Source organism: Panthera leo, chromosome E2, assembly GCF_018350215.1.
Source record: "Panthera leo isolate Ple1 chromosome E2, P.leo_Ple1_pat1.1, whole genome shotgun sequence".
Taxonomy (NCBI): domain Eukaryota; kingdom Metazoa; phylum Chordata; class Mammalia; order Carnivora; family Felidae; genus Panthera; species Panthera leo.
The window spans coordinates 15,335,972-15,348,711 of NC_056693.1; the positions used below are offsets into that span (position 1 = coordinate 15,335,972).

The 12,740-nt window shown below is 54.4% G+C and overlaps 1 protein-coding gene across 1 annotated transcript; it reads right to left on the reverse strand.

The window, feature by feature from the left end:
* Positions 1-449: 449 nt before the first annotated feature.
* Positions 450-11,980, reverse strand: EIF3K (eukaryotic translation initiation factor 3 subunit K). Its single transcript, XM_042918559.1, has 8 exons — positions 11,770-11,980; positions 10,813-10,911; positions 8,596-8,716; positions 6,846-6,920; positions 4,336-4,402; positions 4,156-4,233; positions 2,023-2,148; positions 450-518 (listed from the first exon to the last, which is right to left on the reverse strand). Exons 1-8 carry the CDS (start codon positions 11,826-11,828, stop codon positions 487-489), a joined length of 657 nt encoding a protein of 218 aa, XP_042774493.1. The 5' UTR covers positions 11,829-11,980; the 3' UTR covers positions 450-486.
* Positions 11,981-12,740: the final 760 nt, after the last annotated feature.

The following is a 12,740-nucleotide window of genomic DNA, read 5'->3' on the forward strand; positions in this document are numbered from 1 at the left end:
CTGACTGAATCCTCCTCCGTTCAATCCTCCGGCCACTGAGGAGCCTCTGGCGCCTACACGTGAGACCAAAGGGCAAAGGTGGAGCCTCCCTTCACCGGGAAGCCGCTCCTGTTCACCTGGGTTTTCGAGAGGGCGGAAGAGCCCCACGCCCAGCCGCCAGGCTGGACTCCTACATCCTCCTCACCTCCTCCTCCTCCTGGGTGACTCGGTCGCCCGCTCACTACTTGTGACCTGACAGGTCAGGAAGGTGGGGGTGGAAAGTCGATTGCCGGGGTGGGGCAGGGAAGGAAACCTGAAGAGGGAAGAGAGGAGCCCGAAGTCCCCAGGCCACTGGACAGGAGCCAGGGCGGAGGGGGCACCTGCAAAGGGAGGGCAGAGGCCTGCTCCTGGGCTCCCTCTGGGGGGCGAGGGGCAGAGGCAGGAAGCCAAAGAGCAGGAGACAACAGGAATGAGAAGTCAATAAATCTTTATTAAGCGCCTGCCGAGTTACTGTGAGGAGGCCATGATGCTGGACACACCTGTTGAGGAGAGAAGGGGCAGCAGGTCAACGGGAAGAACGGGAGACCAACCTCCAGCCAGCAGCCATGACACCCACAATTCTGCAGGGGTGGCAGATCGCAAACCCCTTCTGGGCCCTGGTCACCTTCACAAGGCAGTTTGGTTTTTGTTTGTTTGTCTAAAGCAGTCTCTATGCCCAGCATGGGGCTTGAACTCATGACCCCGAGAGCTCATGCTCTACCTACTGGGCCAGCCAGGTGCCCCGCAAAGGCAGTCGGGGCAGTAGTTAAAAATCGGGACCAAAGCAAGGACACCCAAGCCCTCATCACAACTCTGCCTCATACCAGATGGGTGACCTCACGCGAGTTAATTAAAACCAGTTTCCCCAACTGCATAAAGCACCCCCCCACATACACACGCACAATCAGAGGGTTAAATGACGTGCTTAGAGCAACGCCTGGTACAAGCTGTTTGCTATTCTCACCACTCTCACAGTGACATTGACTATATACTATGTGCAAGACGCCGGAAACACTGGACTTCCAGCTCCTCACTGCAGAGCCCCTCGTTCCAGTGACTTCCCACCTGAGCCCCAACACAGGGGGCACTTCTCATTTAGAGTGAAGGGCCACAGTCCCTAAGCGCAGAGCTGATTTTCCACTCGATCATGCTCCTAAGTTAGTACCAAATCAGCTGGTTTGTACTGAGAAGGCATGCTGTACCAGGACATACCTTTAAAAACACTAGGTTCGTACCAAGGGACGGGGAGGAGACCCAAGGTGCAAGGGAGCAGCCCATCCCCGGCCCCAGGTTCTCGCTCAGACACATGTACTGAGCAGGTGAGAGCACTAACCTCACAGCTATTTCACTCTGTTCTCAGCTGAGGGATCTGTGGGGCCTGTGCTAGTTCAGCGTGTGTGTGACAGCGATGACCACGGCTGACGCGGCAGAGCTTTGCGAAGCGCTCTACGTAGATGGTCTCACTTTGCCCTCATACCTCCGTGAGGTAGGTTATTATGATCTTGTTCGGTACTTTACAGTAACAGCCCCTACCATTCAGGGTTCACGTGAGGACCGTATGACTTAGAAGTGTAAGGAACCACGTAGTATCTGTCATAATGACTGGTGCTCTGATCCCCACTTTTTAGATGAGAAAACTAAGGCACAGAGAGGTAAAATCACTTGCCCAAAGGCGCACAGCTAAGAAACAGAGAACCAAGATCTCCACCCAGCTACCCAACTCCAGAACTGGCACTACCCCCAAGGACAGAGCCCTCGCGACCAGTAAAGGTGTGGAGACACCCTGCAAGGCCCGTCCAAGCCCTGGGGTGTCCCAAGGAAGGACACCCCCCCATCCCTCCCTCAGCAGGGAGGCCTGGAAAACAGGTCTATGGAGTCTGGCAGATGCAAATCTCCTGGCCCTGAACCAGAACGTAACCACCCAAGTCCCTGGGGGCCCTAGCCTTGGTCTATCAAAGGGCATCTCCTTAGCCCCACAGCCCGAGGCCTGGAGGCACCACTCACTGTCAAAGTCGATCTTCTCCACGATGTTCTTGGGCTTGATGCTCTCCTCCTGGCTACAGATAAAGATCTGGCCCGACTCATCAGCGCTCCAGCCATATTTGCTCATCCACACCTTTAGTTGGCTGTCTGCAGGTGACACAGGCGGTGCAGGGGCTCAGTCACCCTGAGCCCACAGTACCAGGCAGCCGAAGGCCAGGGCACCCTCCCTGACCAACTCCCGGCCACCAGTGTCTCCTGCATTTCTATGGTTCATTCTCCAAACGGCAGCCAGAGGGAGCCTTTTAGCTTTCCAACCCTTACCTTACAGAGCTTTTGGCTAAACTTCTTTTATTTTCTATTTCACTTTTCTCTCCCCAGGGCAAATCCTCGTGTCTAACAACAGTAGTGAGCTTCCTTCTCTGCTCTTCCACGCAACTTTGAAATGGTTCCAAAATTATGTCATCGCTGTCACTAACAATAAGCCCAGATCATCAGTTGGGAATTTCTTTGCAGTCCGGTTTTTGCCCTTAAAAAATACGCCAGTAAGGACGTTCAGCTAGAGGGTCCAGCTCCTTGAAGTCACTCTTTTGTGTGACTATTAGCGATTTGATATGGATTGATCTGCTTCTCTTTAGACTCAAGTCTGAAAGCAGTTTCATCCCTTTTTGACTTTTACCTTTTTTTTTTTTAAGAGAGAGGAAGAGTGCACTCACGAGCAGAAGAGGGACAATCTTTTTTTTTTTTTTTTTTTTTTTGAGAGAGAGAGAGACAGCCTGCAAGTACGGGGGAGGGGCAGAGAGGGAATCCCAAGCGGCCTCCACCCTGTCAGTGCAGAGCCCAACTCGGGGCTCTAACCCACGAACCATGGGATCATGGCCCGAGCTGAAATCAAGAGTCAGACATTCAACCGACTAAGCCACCCAAAGTGGCTAAGAGAGAGTGAATTTTAAGCAGGCTCCACGAAGGGCTGGATCTCACCACCGTGAAATCATGGCCTGAGCCGAAATCAAGAGTCAGATGCTCTACTGACTGAGCCCCCCAGATGCCCCTAATTTCACTTTTAAATATGCAAACACTGGGGCACCTGAGTGGCTCAGTCAGTTCAGTGGCCTACTTCAGCTCAGGTCATGATCTCATGGTTCATGGGTTTGAGCCCCGCGTCGAGCTCTGTGCTGACAGCTCAGAGCCTGGAGTCTGCTTCAGATTCTGTGTCTCCCTCTCTCTCTGCCTCTCCCCTGTTCATGCTCTGTCTCTCAAAGATGAATAAACTTTAAAAATAAATAAGTAAACAAATAAAATATCTGATGTAAAGCACTTAGTACAGTGCCTGAAGCTGTGTCCAACAAAAGTTAGTTTCTGCTAAAAAAACTAAAATCACACATGTACACCTACCCGGATCAAAGAGCAGAACTACCCAATAAGGTACTCAGACAAATCTCACCCCTGACCCTCCAAGGAATAACCACTTTTCTTCATTTTATTTTTCTTTCTGTGTTCCTTCTTGCATAAACACAGTTTTCTTTCTTTTGGAAGGATTTTTAAAAAACCCAATCTGATCATGTCCCTCCTTGCTCAGAACCTTCCTGGGGCTCCAGATCACTCAGGACAAAGGACTAAGTCCTCAAGAGGCCCCGTGGCATCTGAGGCTCTCCCTCCCGCCACCACCTCTCTGCTCCTCGCTCACCGGGCTTCCACCAGGCACCCTGGCCGCTCTGTGAATGAGACTCGCGCGTCCCTGCCTCAGCAGCCTCGTCTGCTTGGCCTTCAGGCTCCTGGCCTAACTCCACTGAGGGACCTAGCCACCTCACCCCACGAGCTGACACGAAACACACGCATCTCATCTTGTTATTTGTTTCCCATGAGAGCAAACCCGAACCATTCTGTTTCGCTACTGCTGTATCCCCAAGGCCTAGAACAGTGCCTGGTACAGAGAAGGCATTCAGAGAACTTAGGCAGAATAAATGAATGCCACAGGATCTCCACGGAAGAGTACGTTTCACGCCAGCTCCTCACTCCCTCAGTAATGAGCTGGGCTGTGCCTTCGAATGACTTGATGAAGCAAGGGTGGGTCCAGCCGAGGAACTGGTGGAGGCCCACTGCCCCTGACCACCCCCAGCCTCCCAGACTGGCACCAGGGACCCAGAGAGGCCTTACCGGTCAGATCCCCGAGCATCTCGGCCAGTAGCCAGCGATCAATGTGCTGGTAAGTGATGCCCACAACATGGCAGATAACTGTAGAGATCAGGGACAAAGATGGTGAAGGGCCACCCCAGGACCCTGCTGCCACTCCCTACCCCTTCCCCCTGGGGAGCCCAGGCACAGAGAGGGACTTACATTTTCGGACGGAGTCTTCAAAGCCAGTTATACCTTCCAGGAGGTCCATATTTTCATCCAGGGCTTGCTGGGAAAGCAAAGATAATGCTCACGACAATGTTAATAACACCAAGAATATTAAGATTAATGAAATTAACAATAGAAGTTAACACTCGAGCATTCACCCCACATGCCAACTTTTCTTCTGCGTGCCATCCTATGATGGAAGTTACTGCTTTATGCCCATTTTAGAGATAAAAAACCAAAGCTCAGGGCAGCAAAGTGATTTGCCCCAAATCACAGAGCCAGGGTTTGAATCAGAAGGCAGAAACCACAGACCCAAAGAGGGAACAGAGACAGATTCGCTAACTGTGCTCACCCACCTCCCCCTGCTGTCTCACTCGGATCTGAAAAGGTCAAGTGTCCCACCCATGGCCCACAAGGCCCCACAGGACCTGCCTATCACCTCCTCCCACTCGGCCCCTTTCTCCAGCCACAGGGGCCTCCTCCCTGCTCCTCAGACATACCACGTACCCACCCACCTCCAGGCCTTCGTGCGGGCTGGTGTTGGGTCTGGAACTCTCCTTCCCCATGGCCAGCACCCCCACTTCCTTCAGGTTTCTGTTCAAACCCAGCAAGGGCTCCCGCCCACGTTAGTGAGGAAAATGAGGAACCCACACGGACAATGAAAAAGAGCAGCCAGTGAGGCAGGATACAGAGAAGCCAAATGATAGAAGGGCCCGGGGGAGCGGAGCGTGACCACCCCATCAGAGGCAGCCGACGGGGCAGACAATGTGGGCTCCACACTGTGTGTGCTGGGGACCGGGGGGCAGAAGGCTGGTCATGAGAGCCTGAATGGAATGAGTGCAGTGGGGTCACGTGAGCAGGGAGGGAAGGCGAGACCGAGCGCCAGCAGCCTGCCCCTGGAGCAGGGTAGCTGATGGGACCGCTCTGCTGGACACCGAGGGGTTTCCTGGGACGGGAGCCTTTCTGCTCTGAGGGGAACAGAGGAAAGGGGCAAGAGACAGAGGTAGTAGGGAGGGCGAAGGTCAAGGGAGAGTTCTCTTTTGTAGGCTAGGAACGAACTACACGGTGGACGTGTTCTCTGGTGACAAGAACAATCTGGGAAGGCCCTGTTTGCTGTTACAAGAGAGCAGGGAGCCGCGGGTGTGGTGGCACTGAGTGGGCGAGAGGGAAGGGGAACGGCGCCCGAGGAGAGGGAGGGGTGGCCGGAGATGGGAGCAGGGACAATTCACCCACTGAAACAGAAAAGTGCTCGGTCAGCCGCCAGCACACGTCGGGGCTGAGGGCAATACTGTGTGGGAGAGTTCTGCTTTGGCTGCTTGGACTTTCCCACAAAATGAGGTGGAAGGTCACCTCATTGACCTTGAGATGAGACGGGATGGGGGAGAGGGGATGAGAAGGTGCAAAGAGCCGGGAGGGGAGCAAGGAGCAAGGCCCTAGGCTGGGAGGGGATGAGGGTCGAGGGTTGTGGGGCTGGGCTGTCACGTGCTCCCTGGGGGCCCTCCTCCAGCCTCTCTCTCTGGTCTCAGATACAGACGCACAATTTACACTAAAGGAGAAAGCAGAACAGAGGACTAGAAATGACGGCCAGGCCCAAGAACTGCCAGGCTGGAGACCTCGCAGGGGCGAGCTGGGAAGCTAGGAGGAAGTGGTCAGAGGGTAGAAACGTCTGCCATTCGCAGGCAGAGAAGGGAGCAATTACTGAAGACAAGTACTGGGCAGTGGCTCCCAACCTTCGCCAGGCATCCGGATCATCTGGGATAACTGCTTAAAACCCCAAAGCCTACACCACACTCACACCGGTCACATCAGGCTCTGATGGCTGAAGCCAAGTACCGGTACTTTTTTTTTTTTTTTTAAACTCCTTAGGGGTCCAACACGCTGAGGGCTGATCTAGGGCGTGACAGGGAGGCAGGGGCCGAGGCCACATGGAAGACAGGGGCTGGAAAAACCCGAAGGTCGAGGTGGTGGAAGGATCACCACTCTGGCTTTTCAAGCATCGAAGAATGACAGGAGTGGGGCAGTGCACAGGAGCTCCGTCCTTCACGAGAGGAGGAGCAGTTGTCAGGGGGCCGAAACCAACAAGGCAGGGCAGGAAGTGCCGACACCTGAGCTTCAGGACTGAGCGTGTGCAAGGGGAGACGGGATCTGGGAACGATGGCTCCCGGCCATCCCGCTGGGCCACTGCAGAAGTGGAGGGTGGGGCCCCAGTTAGAGCAAGAAAGGGAGGGAGCACTCAGAGGGTGGAGGATTTCGGCAGGAAGGACAGATGTGGGGGCACGCACGGGTGCCCTGCCCTGGGTGCTGGGGGCACAAGGGGCGACGTGGGAGTCCGAACTCTGCAAGGATGACAAATCCACGCGGTCACACTCACAGAGCCCTGGGCACAGGAGCCACCGCCCACCACCGTGCAGGCGGACGACAAATGTGCAGGGTCATCCCATTCAGCAGGCTGCCGTGCCGGGCCCAGCAGCCCACCCTGCCCCCCGCCCCGGGAGCCAAGTTACCCAGAAGGCCTGGAAGTGGCAGGTCTCCAGCAGGTCCCCGAGGTATAAGATCTGTCGGATTGGTCGTTCTTCTTGCTGAGACAGGAAAGCGTTAAGGGAAAACAGACCTGAGCCTCGGGAGGCCGCGGCCGAGCCATCTCCCCGCGCCCACCTTCTGTCCGCCGAAGCACAACTGTGAAGGCAAACGGTGAGCCAAGGACGGGAGACAATTAAGTCAGCGACTGGCCTGTCCACATACCGGGATCGAGTCAACTCTCTGAGAACCGACGCGGAGGCGCGACAAGGCACGCTGGGATACGAAAGCAAGATGCATACCAGCATGCATGAGCGCCACCGTGGGGGTGGGGAGCATATGGACATGAACGCACACAACTGTACTTGTGCGTCCCCAGGGGATCCCTGGCAGGGTGGGTACCCAAGAACTGCAAACAACTGTTGTCTCCTGGCGGTGGGGAGTGGGGTGGCTGCGGGACAGGGGAGGGAGGAAGCCACTGTCTTTTTCCACCATACGCTCTTTCTGTACTTGTAACGCCATACCATATGCCTATCTTTTTGGATGTTTATTTATTTTTGAGAGACAAGAGCACGAGCAGGGGAGGAGCAGAGAGAGAGAGACACAGAATCTGAAGCCGGCTCCAGGCTCTGAGCCGTCAGCACAGAGCCCGACGCGGGGCTCGGACTCACGAACCGTGAGATCGTGACCCGAAGCGAAGTCAGACGCTTAACCAACCGACTGAGCCACCCAGGCGCCCCAGCCTATTTTTTTTAAGCCACCAGAGCAGACCTCTGGAGAAGGTGGACAGTTTCTCAGAAGGTAGACCCCCCACGGACACACCTGGCAGTGCAGGTTCAAGGCGTAAGCCACCACTTCTCAGCTTGGCTGCATGCAGCAGCCCTGGGGACCGGGAGTGCCAGCACCAAGGGGCACGGTGTGGATGGGGTGGCTCTGCCAAGTGTGTCAAGTGGTCGCCGGGCAGAGGGAGGCCCACCCGGCCAAGTGCTGGACCAGCCACAAAAAAGCAGGTCAGAGCAAGATTGGGGGAGGGGGGAACAGTTCATTTTCACTCAACACCGTCACTAAAGGCCAGCAGTGTGCCACATACAGCTGTCAATTCAGCTCTTCATGACTCCTGCCTGGTGCTCAGGCCCCACTTCCTCCTCCTTAATCAGCAAGAACCCTCATGGGAATCCTTCTAAGGCAGAAACCTACCCATAATACTCTGCGGTTTTAAAACCTTCTATAGTTTCCTAGTGCCCTTTTGAGTCTGACCAAAACGTATCTTGAAATCTGTGGTAAGGCTGCGCTGAACTTCCTCTACTGCCTCTGTAGGCCTCTGAAAGAGCACCAAGCTCTTCTCTTCCTCCAGGCCTCCTTACGTACTGTTCCCTCTGCTTGATCACCCTTCCTTAATATTTCATTTCGTTCATCTTTCGGATGTCTCCTCCTCCAAGAAGTCTTCCCTAACATCCAGGCAGGGGCAGGTGCCTCCTCTCCTCTGGCCCCTCTAAACCCCAACCCCTGACTTCTCCAGGCTGTCATCGATAGAGGACCTACTCCCCCACTGGACTGTGAGCTCTGTGAGGGCAGGGGCCAGACCTGTTTCAGCCACCAAAATGTCCCATCCAGCACTGCAAGCCCAGAGCAGGCACCCAAGTGTTTGCGGCTGAACTCACAGACCCTTCCCCGTGAATTCACCTACCTTGCCCTCCCCCCTCGCCCACACGCCCGGCCTGGAAATGAGAAGGATACATGTGCCTGGTCGATCATGCACTTGCACAGTGTGAAGTCGGTGTGGGGCAGGTTGGTGAGGGCCTTTAGCAGTATCTGGGCGGTCACCGTGGTTTGAAAGAAGGCTGGGTTGAACTGGTACCTGAGAAGGGGAACAAGAGACACATCAATCGTGGCATCTGCCGGTCCCTGGGCCTCATCAGATGCCCAGCGCTTTGGCCCAGAGCTTGGGAGCTGGACGTGCCTGGGCTCCATTCCCAATCACAGCATTCTGGCTCTGTGACCTTAACCTCCCTCACCTACGTCCCTGTTCTGCAGATGGGGGACGGTTAATCCTCCCAACCACCCAGTAAGGCGGATGCTGTTAAGTGGTTCACAAATGACAATGTAAGTATTAGTCTGGAATAGTGGTTGAGGGCCTGGAACCAGACTGCTTGGATTTTTTTTTTTTTTTTTTTTACTTTTGAGAGAGAGATAGATAAAGTGCAAGTGAGCACACGAGCAGAGGCAGAGAGAAAGCATCCCAAGCAGGCTCCGCACTGTCAGTGCAGAGCCTGACATGGGGCTCAAACTCACTAACCGCGAGATCATGACCCGAGTAGAAACCAAGAGTCGGATGCTTAACGGACTGAGCCACCCAGCCCCCCTCACCCCCTTAAAAATTCAAGTTAGTTGGGGCGCCTGGGTGGCTCAGTTGGTTAGGCATCTGACTTCGGCTCAGGTCGTGATCTTGTGGTTCATGAGTTTGAGCCCCACGTCGAGCTCTGTGCTGACAGATCAGAGCCTGGAGCCTACTTTGGATTCTGTGTCTCCCTCTCTCTCTGCCCCTCCCTGCTCATGCTCTCTGCCTCTCTCTCAAAAATAAACAAACATTAAAATAATAGTAATAATAAAAAAAAAATTCAAGTTCGTCATCAGTGTAGTCTTGGCTTCAGGAGCAGAACCCAGTGATTCATCTCTTACATACGACATCTACCGCTCATCCCAAAAAGTGCCCTCGTTAACACCCGTCACCTTGTTACCCATCCCCCTCCCCTCCAGCAGCTCTCGGTCCAGACTGCTTGGATTTAAACTTCCCTGCTAAGGGACCCTGGACTGCCTATTTTATTTTATTTTATTTTATTTTTTTTTTTTTTTTATTTATTTTTGGGACAGAGAGAGACAGAGCATGAACGGGGGAGGGGCAGAGAGAGAGGGAGACACAGAATCGGAAACAGGCTCCAGGCTCCGAGCCATCAGCCCAGAGCCTGACGCGGGGCTCGAACTCACGGACCGCGAGATCGTGACCTGGCTGAAGTCGGACGCTTAACCGACTGCGCCACCCAGGCGCCCCTGGACTGCCTATTTTAAATTCTCTGTGCATCAGTTTTCTCCCTCGAAAAAAGGGACAAGAACGACCCTATCTTCTTCACAAGGGCAGTATAGCATCCGAGTTAAAACGCACAAAAGCTGACAGCACGGTAGCTACCGCATGAGAAGCACCCACTAAGCAGCAGTTATCATCAGAAACGATCTAGACGACCCCATCAGTACAAGTGTTGTTATATCTCCATTTCCCAGACGTCAGAATCGAGACAATATATAAAAATTACACAACTGACAGTATGTTGAGAAAGCACAGCGAGGAAGGAACTCGACTATCCGTCAACAAGCGAATGGACAATTAAGGCAGTCACACAGCGGAGCACTAAACAGCAAAAACAAAAACCTGCAGCTGCAGACAAAATGGATGGGTCTCACAGACCCAGCGAGACGAGGAAGATGCCGAGTCTAGAAAAGCTCACGCCGTCTGACTACATTTGCGTCAAGTTCAAAGCAAACGAAACTAAGCTAAGCTAATCAGTATGCGTGCGAGTGTGGTAAACTCACACGAAGCCAGACCACAGAGCCTAAAGTGGTCACCAGGGTGGGGGTGAGGTGGTGGCACAAAGCATACAAGGCAAAGGGCCTGGGGCCCTGGGCAACACTCAACTCTACGCTATGGGTGGTGATCACATGGGGGTTCACTTGTACTAACTTAGCTATTCGTTTGTGTTTTGTACTAACCTATATGGGTACCCTGTAATTACTTTTTTAAAAACCATCTTTCCTCCTGCCCCAACTCCCTTGGCTTCCTAGTTTTGCACACCAAGAAAAGCCACATCCCAAAGGCTACCCCCAACTTCAGCCTCATCCAATGTTGCCAGTGGTACCCTGCTGGTCGCTGGCCTGGAGGCGGGGATGGAGGCAGACACTCACAGCTTCAGGACGGCCAGGTTGGCTTCCAGATCATAGGCATTCTCCTTGGCCTGTGTCTCCACGTACCGCTCCAGCGTGGCCAGATTCTCAGGATTGTACCTACAGAAGAATCAAGATGGGTGAGCAGTGAGGAGACGGGGGCTGAGACCAGTCACTTTGGTGGGTGGGGGGGGGGGCACTGCAATCTGTTCCTCCTTCCCTCTAAATCTGGCAGTAACCACTTAACTCTACTAAAGTCTTGAATCAGCCATATAATCTCTAATAACACTTACCAACTTTCCAGACCTAAGCCTAAGCTCTGAACCCCATTAGAGCTCTGGGTCCTTTCTAGGATGCACCCCTAACCTCTCAGCCAATCAGTCATTGTAACCTGTATACCTGGTCTCCTGGACATCTTTGCCACTCACCCCCTTCTCCCCCTCTGCGCCCAGACTCCTTTTAGCTTCTCCCACTCCAGCCCTGACCACTATCACTGCCTACTGTCCGGTTTGTCTGGACTCTGAACTGAGAACTGCACGAAAGCATGGCCTGCAGCTGTCTTGGTCACCTCTGGTCCCCAGCACTGCCCAGCCTGCCAGAGTAGATTCCAGTGACGTGTGCTGAATAAATGCCATGAGAGGAAAGAGAAAGACGACATGAAGAGGCACTGACACGCAGTGAGAGATTGAGGAACACAGTCACGGGAATCTTGAGGCTATGAGAGGGAAAGCTGAGAAGCAGAGAGACCTTAAAGCAATTAAAATGGGGGGGGGGGGGGAGTAGCAGTAAGAGGTAGGCAAGGCTGTATCTCCTGTCCGTAGGTCCAAGCAGCGCCGTTTCCTTAAACATCTCCGCCGGGAAGTGTGGGAAAGCCTACTGCCGAGCAAGTCCAGGATCCCGACCACCCCTTGCTGTCTCTAGAAAATCCTCTCCACCACGCCGCCTGGCCAGAAACGCTCCCTCCGACCGGGCTCAGACCTGTCGATACCCTTGAGCAACTTGCCAACGTTCGCTCTCATCTGCTCAAACATCGCCATGACTACGGTCGCCTCCCACACCGGGACCCGGAGCCGAGAATCCAACCGAAGCGGCGTCCGCCAGGACCGGAAAAGGAAGAAGGGGTGGAAACGGAAACTACGTTACTGTCTCCTCTCTGAGGCGCTTACGACAGCTGTCACGTGACTCTTCCCGGCAGGCGCAGTGTGGCGCGTGCGCATACGCTGCACCCGAGCTGGACCTACAGCGAGAGAAAAGGCTTCATCTAGCTCAGTACGCAGGCGCCCTCTCGGGGCGAGGAGGCGGGGCTAACGTTTTTCCCGGGCCTCGCGTACCGCGTTGTAGCCCCTAGAACGTGCGCGCGAACTCCCGAGGAGGAAGACGGCTGTCTAGCTGCGCGCCCCCGCGTCGTGTTGCGCGTGATCGTGAAGTCACAAAACTGCCGGGGTGCACGTAGTAGTCCTTAATTTGGGCCACAGCCAAAGTTCCCAGGGAGGTGCTCCCTGAGGTCCCCTTTGCCCCAGGTAGCATCCTGAGCTTTGGAGTTTCAAGCCTTGAACTTGGTCTTCACGCTCCGCCCCAACTCCCGGGGTAGGGCCCCGCAAAGCTGGTGTCCTGCTCCACAGCGGCTGGAATGAGGGCTCCTGGACCCTGCCGGATGGCGCTCGATCCCCTTTTGGCTCCAGTCTTGCCGGTGAAGGCTAGTGCCCCATGCGTTCTGTCTTGAGTTATATGCGTACGGATTGCTCACTGTAGGCGTGAATGCACAAGCATGTGTCATATACATAGGGGTATGTGCTCTGAGTACATCCACATGTGTTCACACAGGTATCCAGGCATGGGTACTGGCCTACGTACCGTGGGTGCATAAGCGCGTACCACTAAGTATATATATGCACGCCAGGGAGCAGGCACCACTGCCTGACCGCTCCTGTGCGGGCCTGCCATCTCAA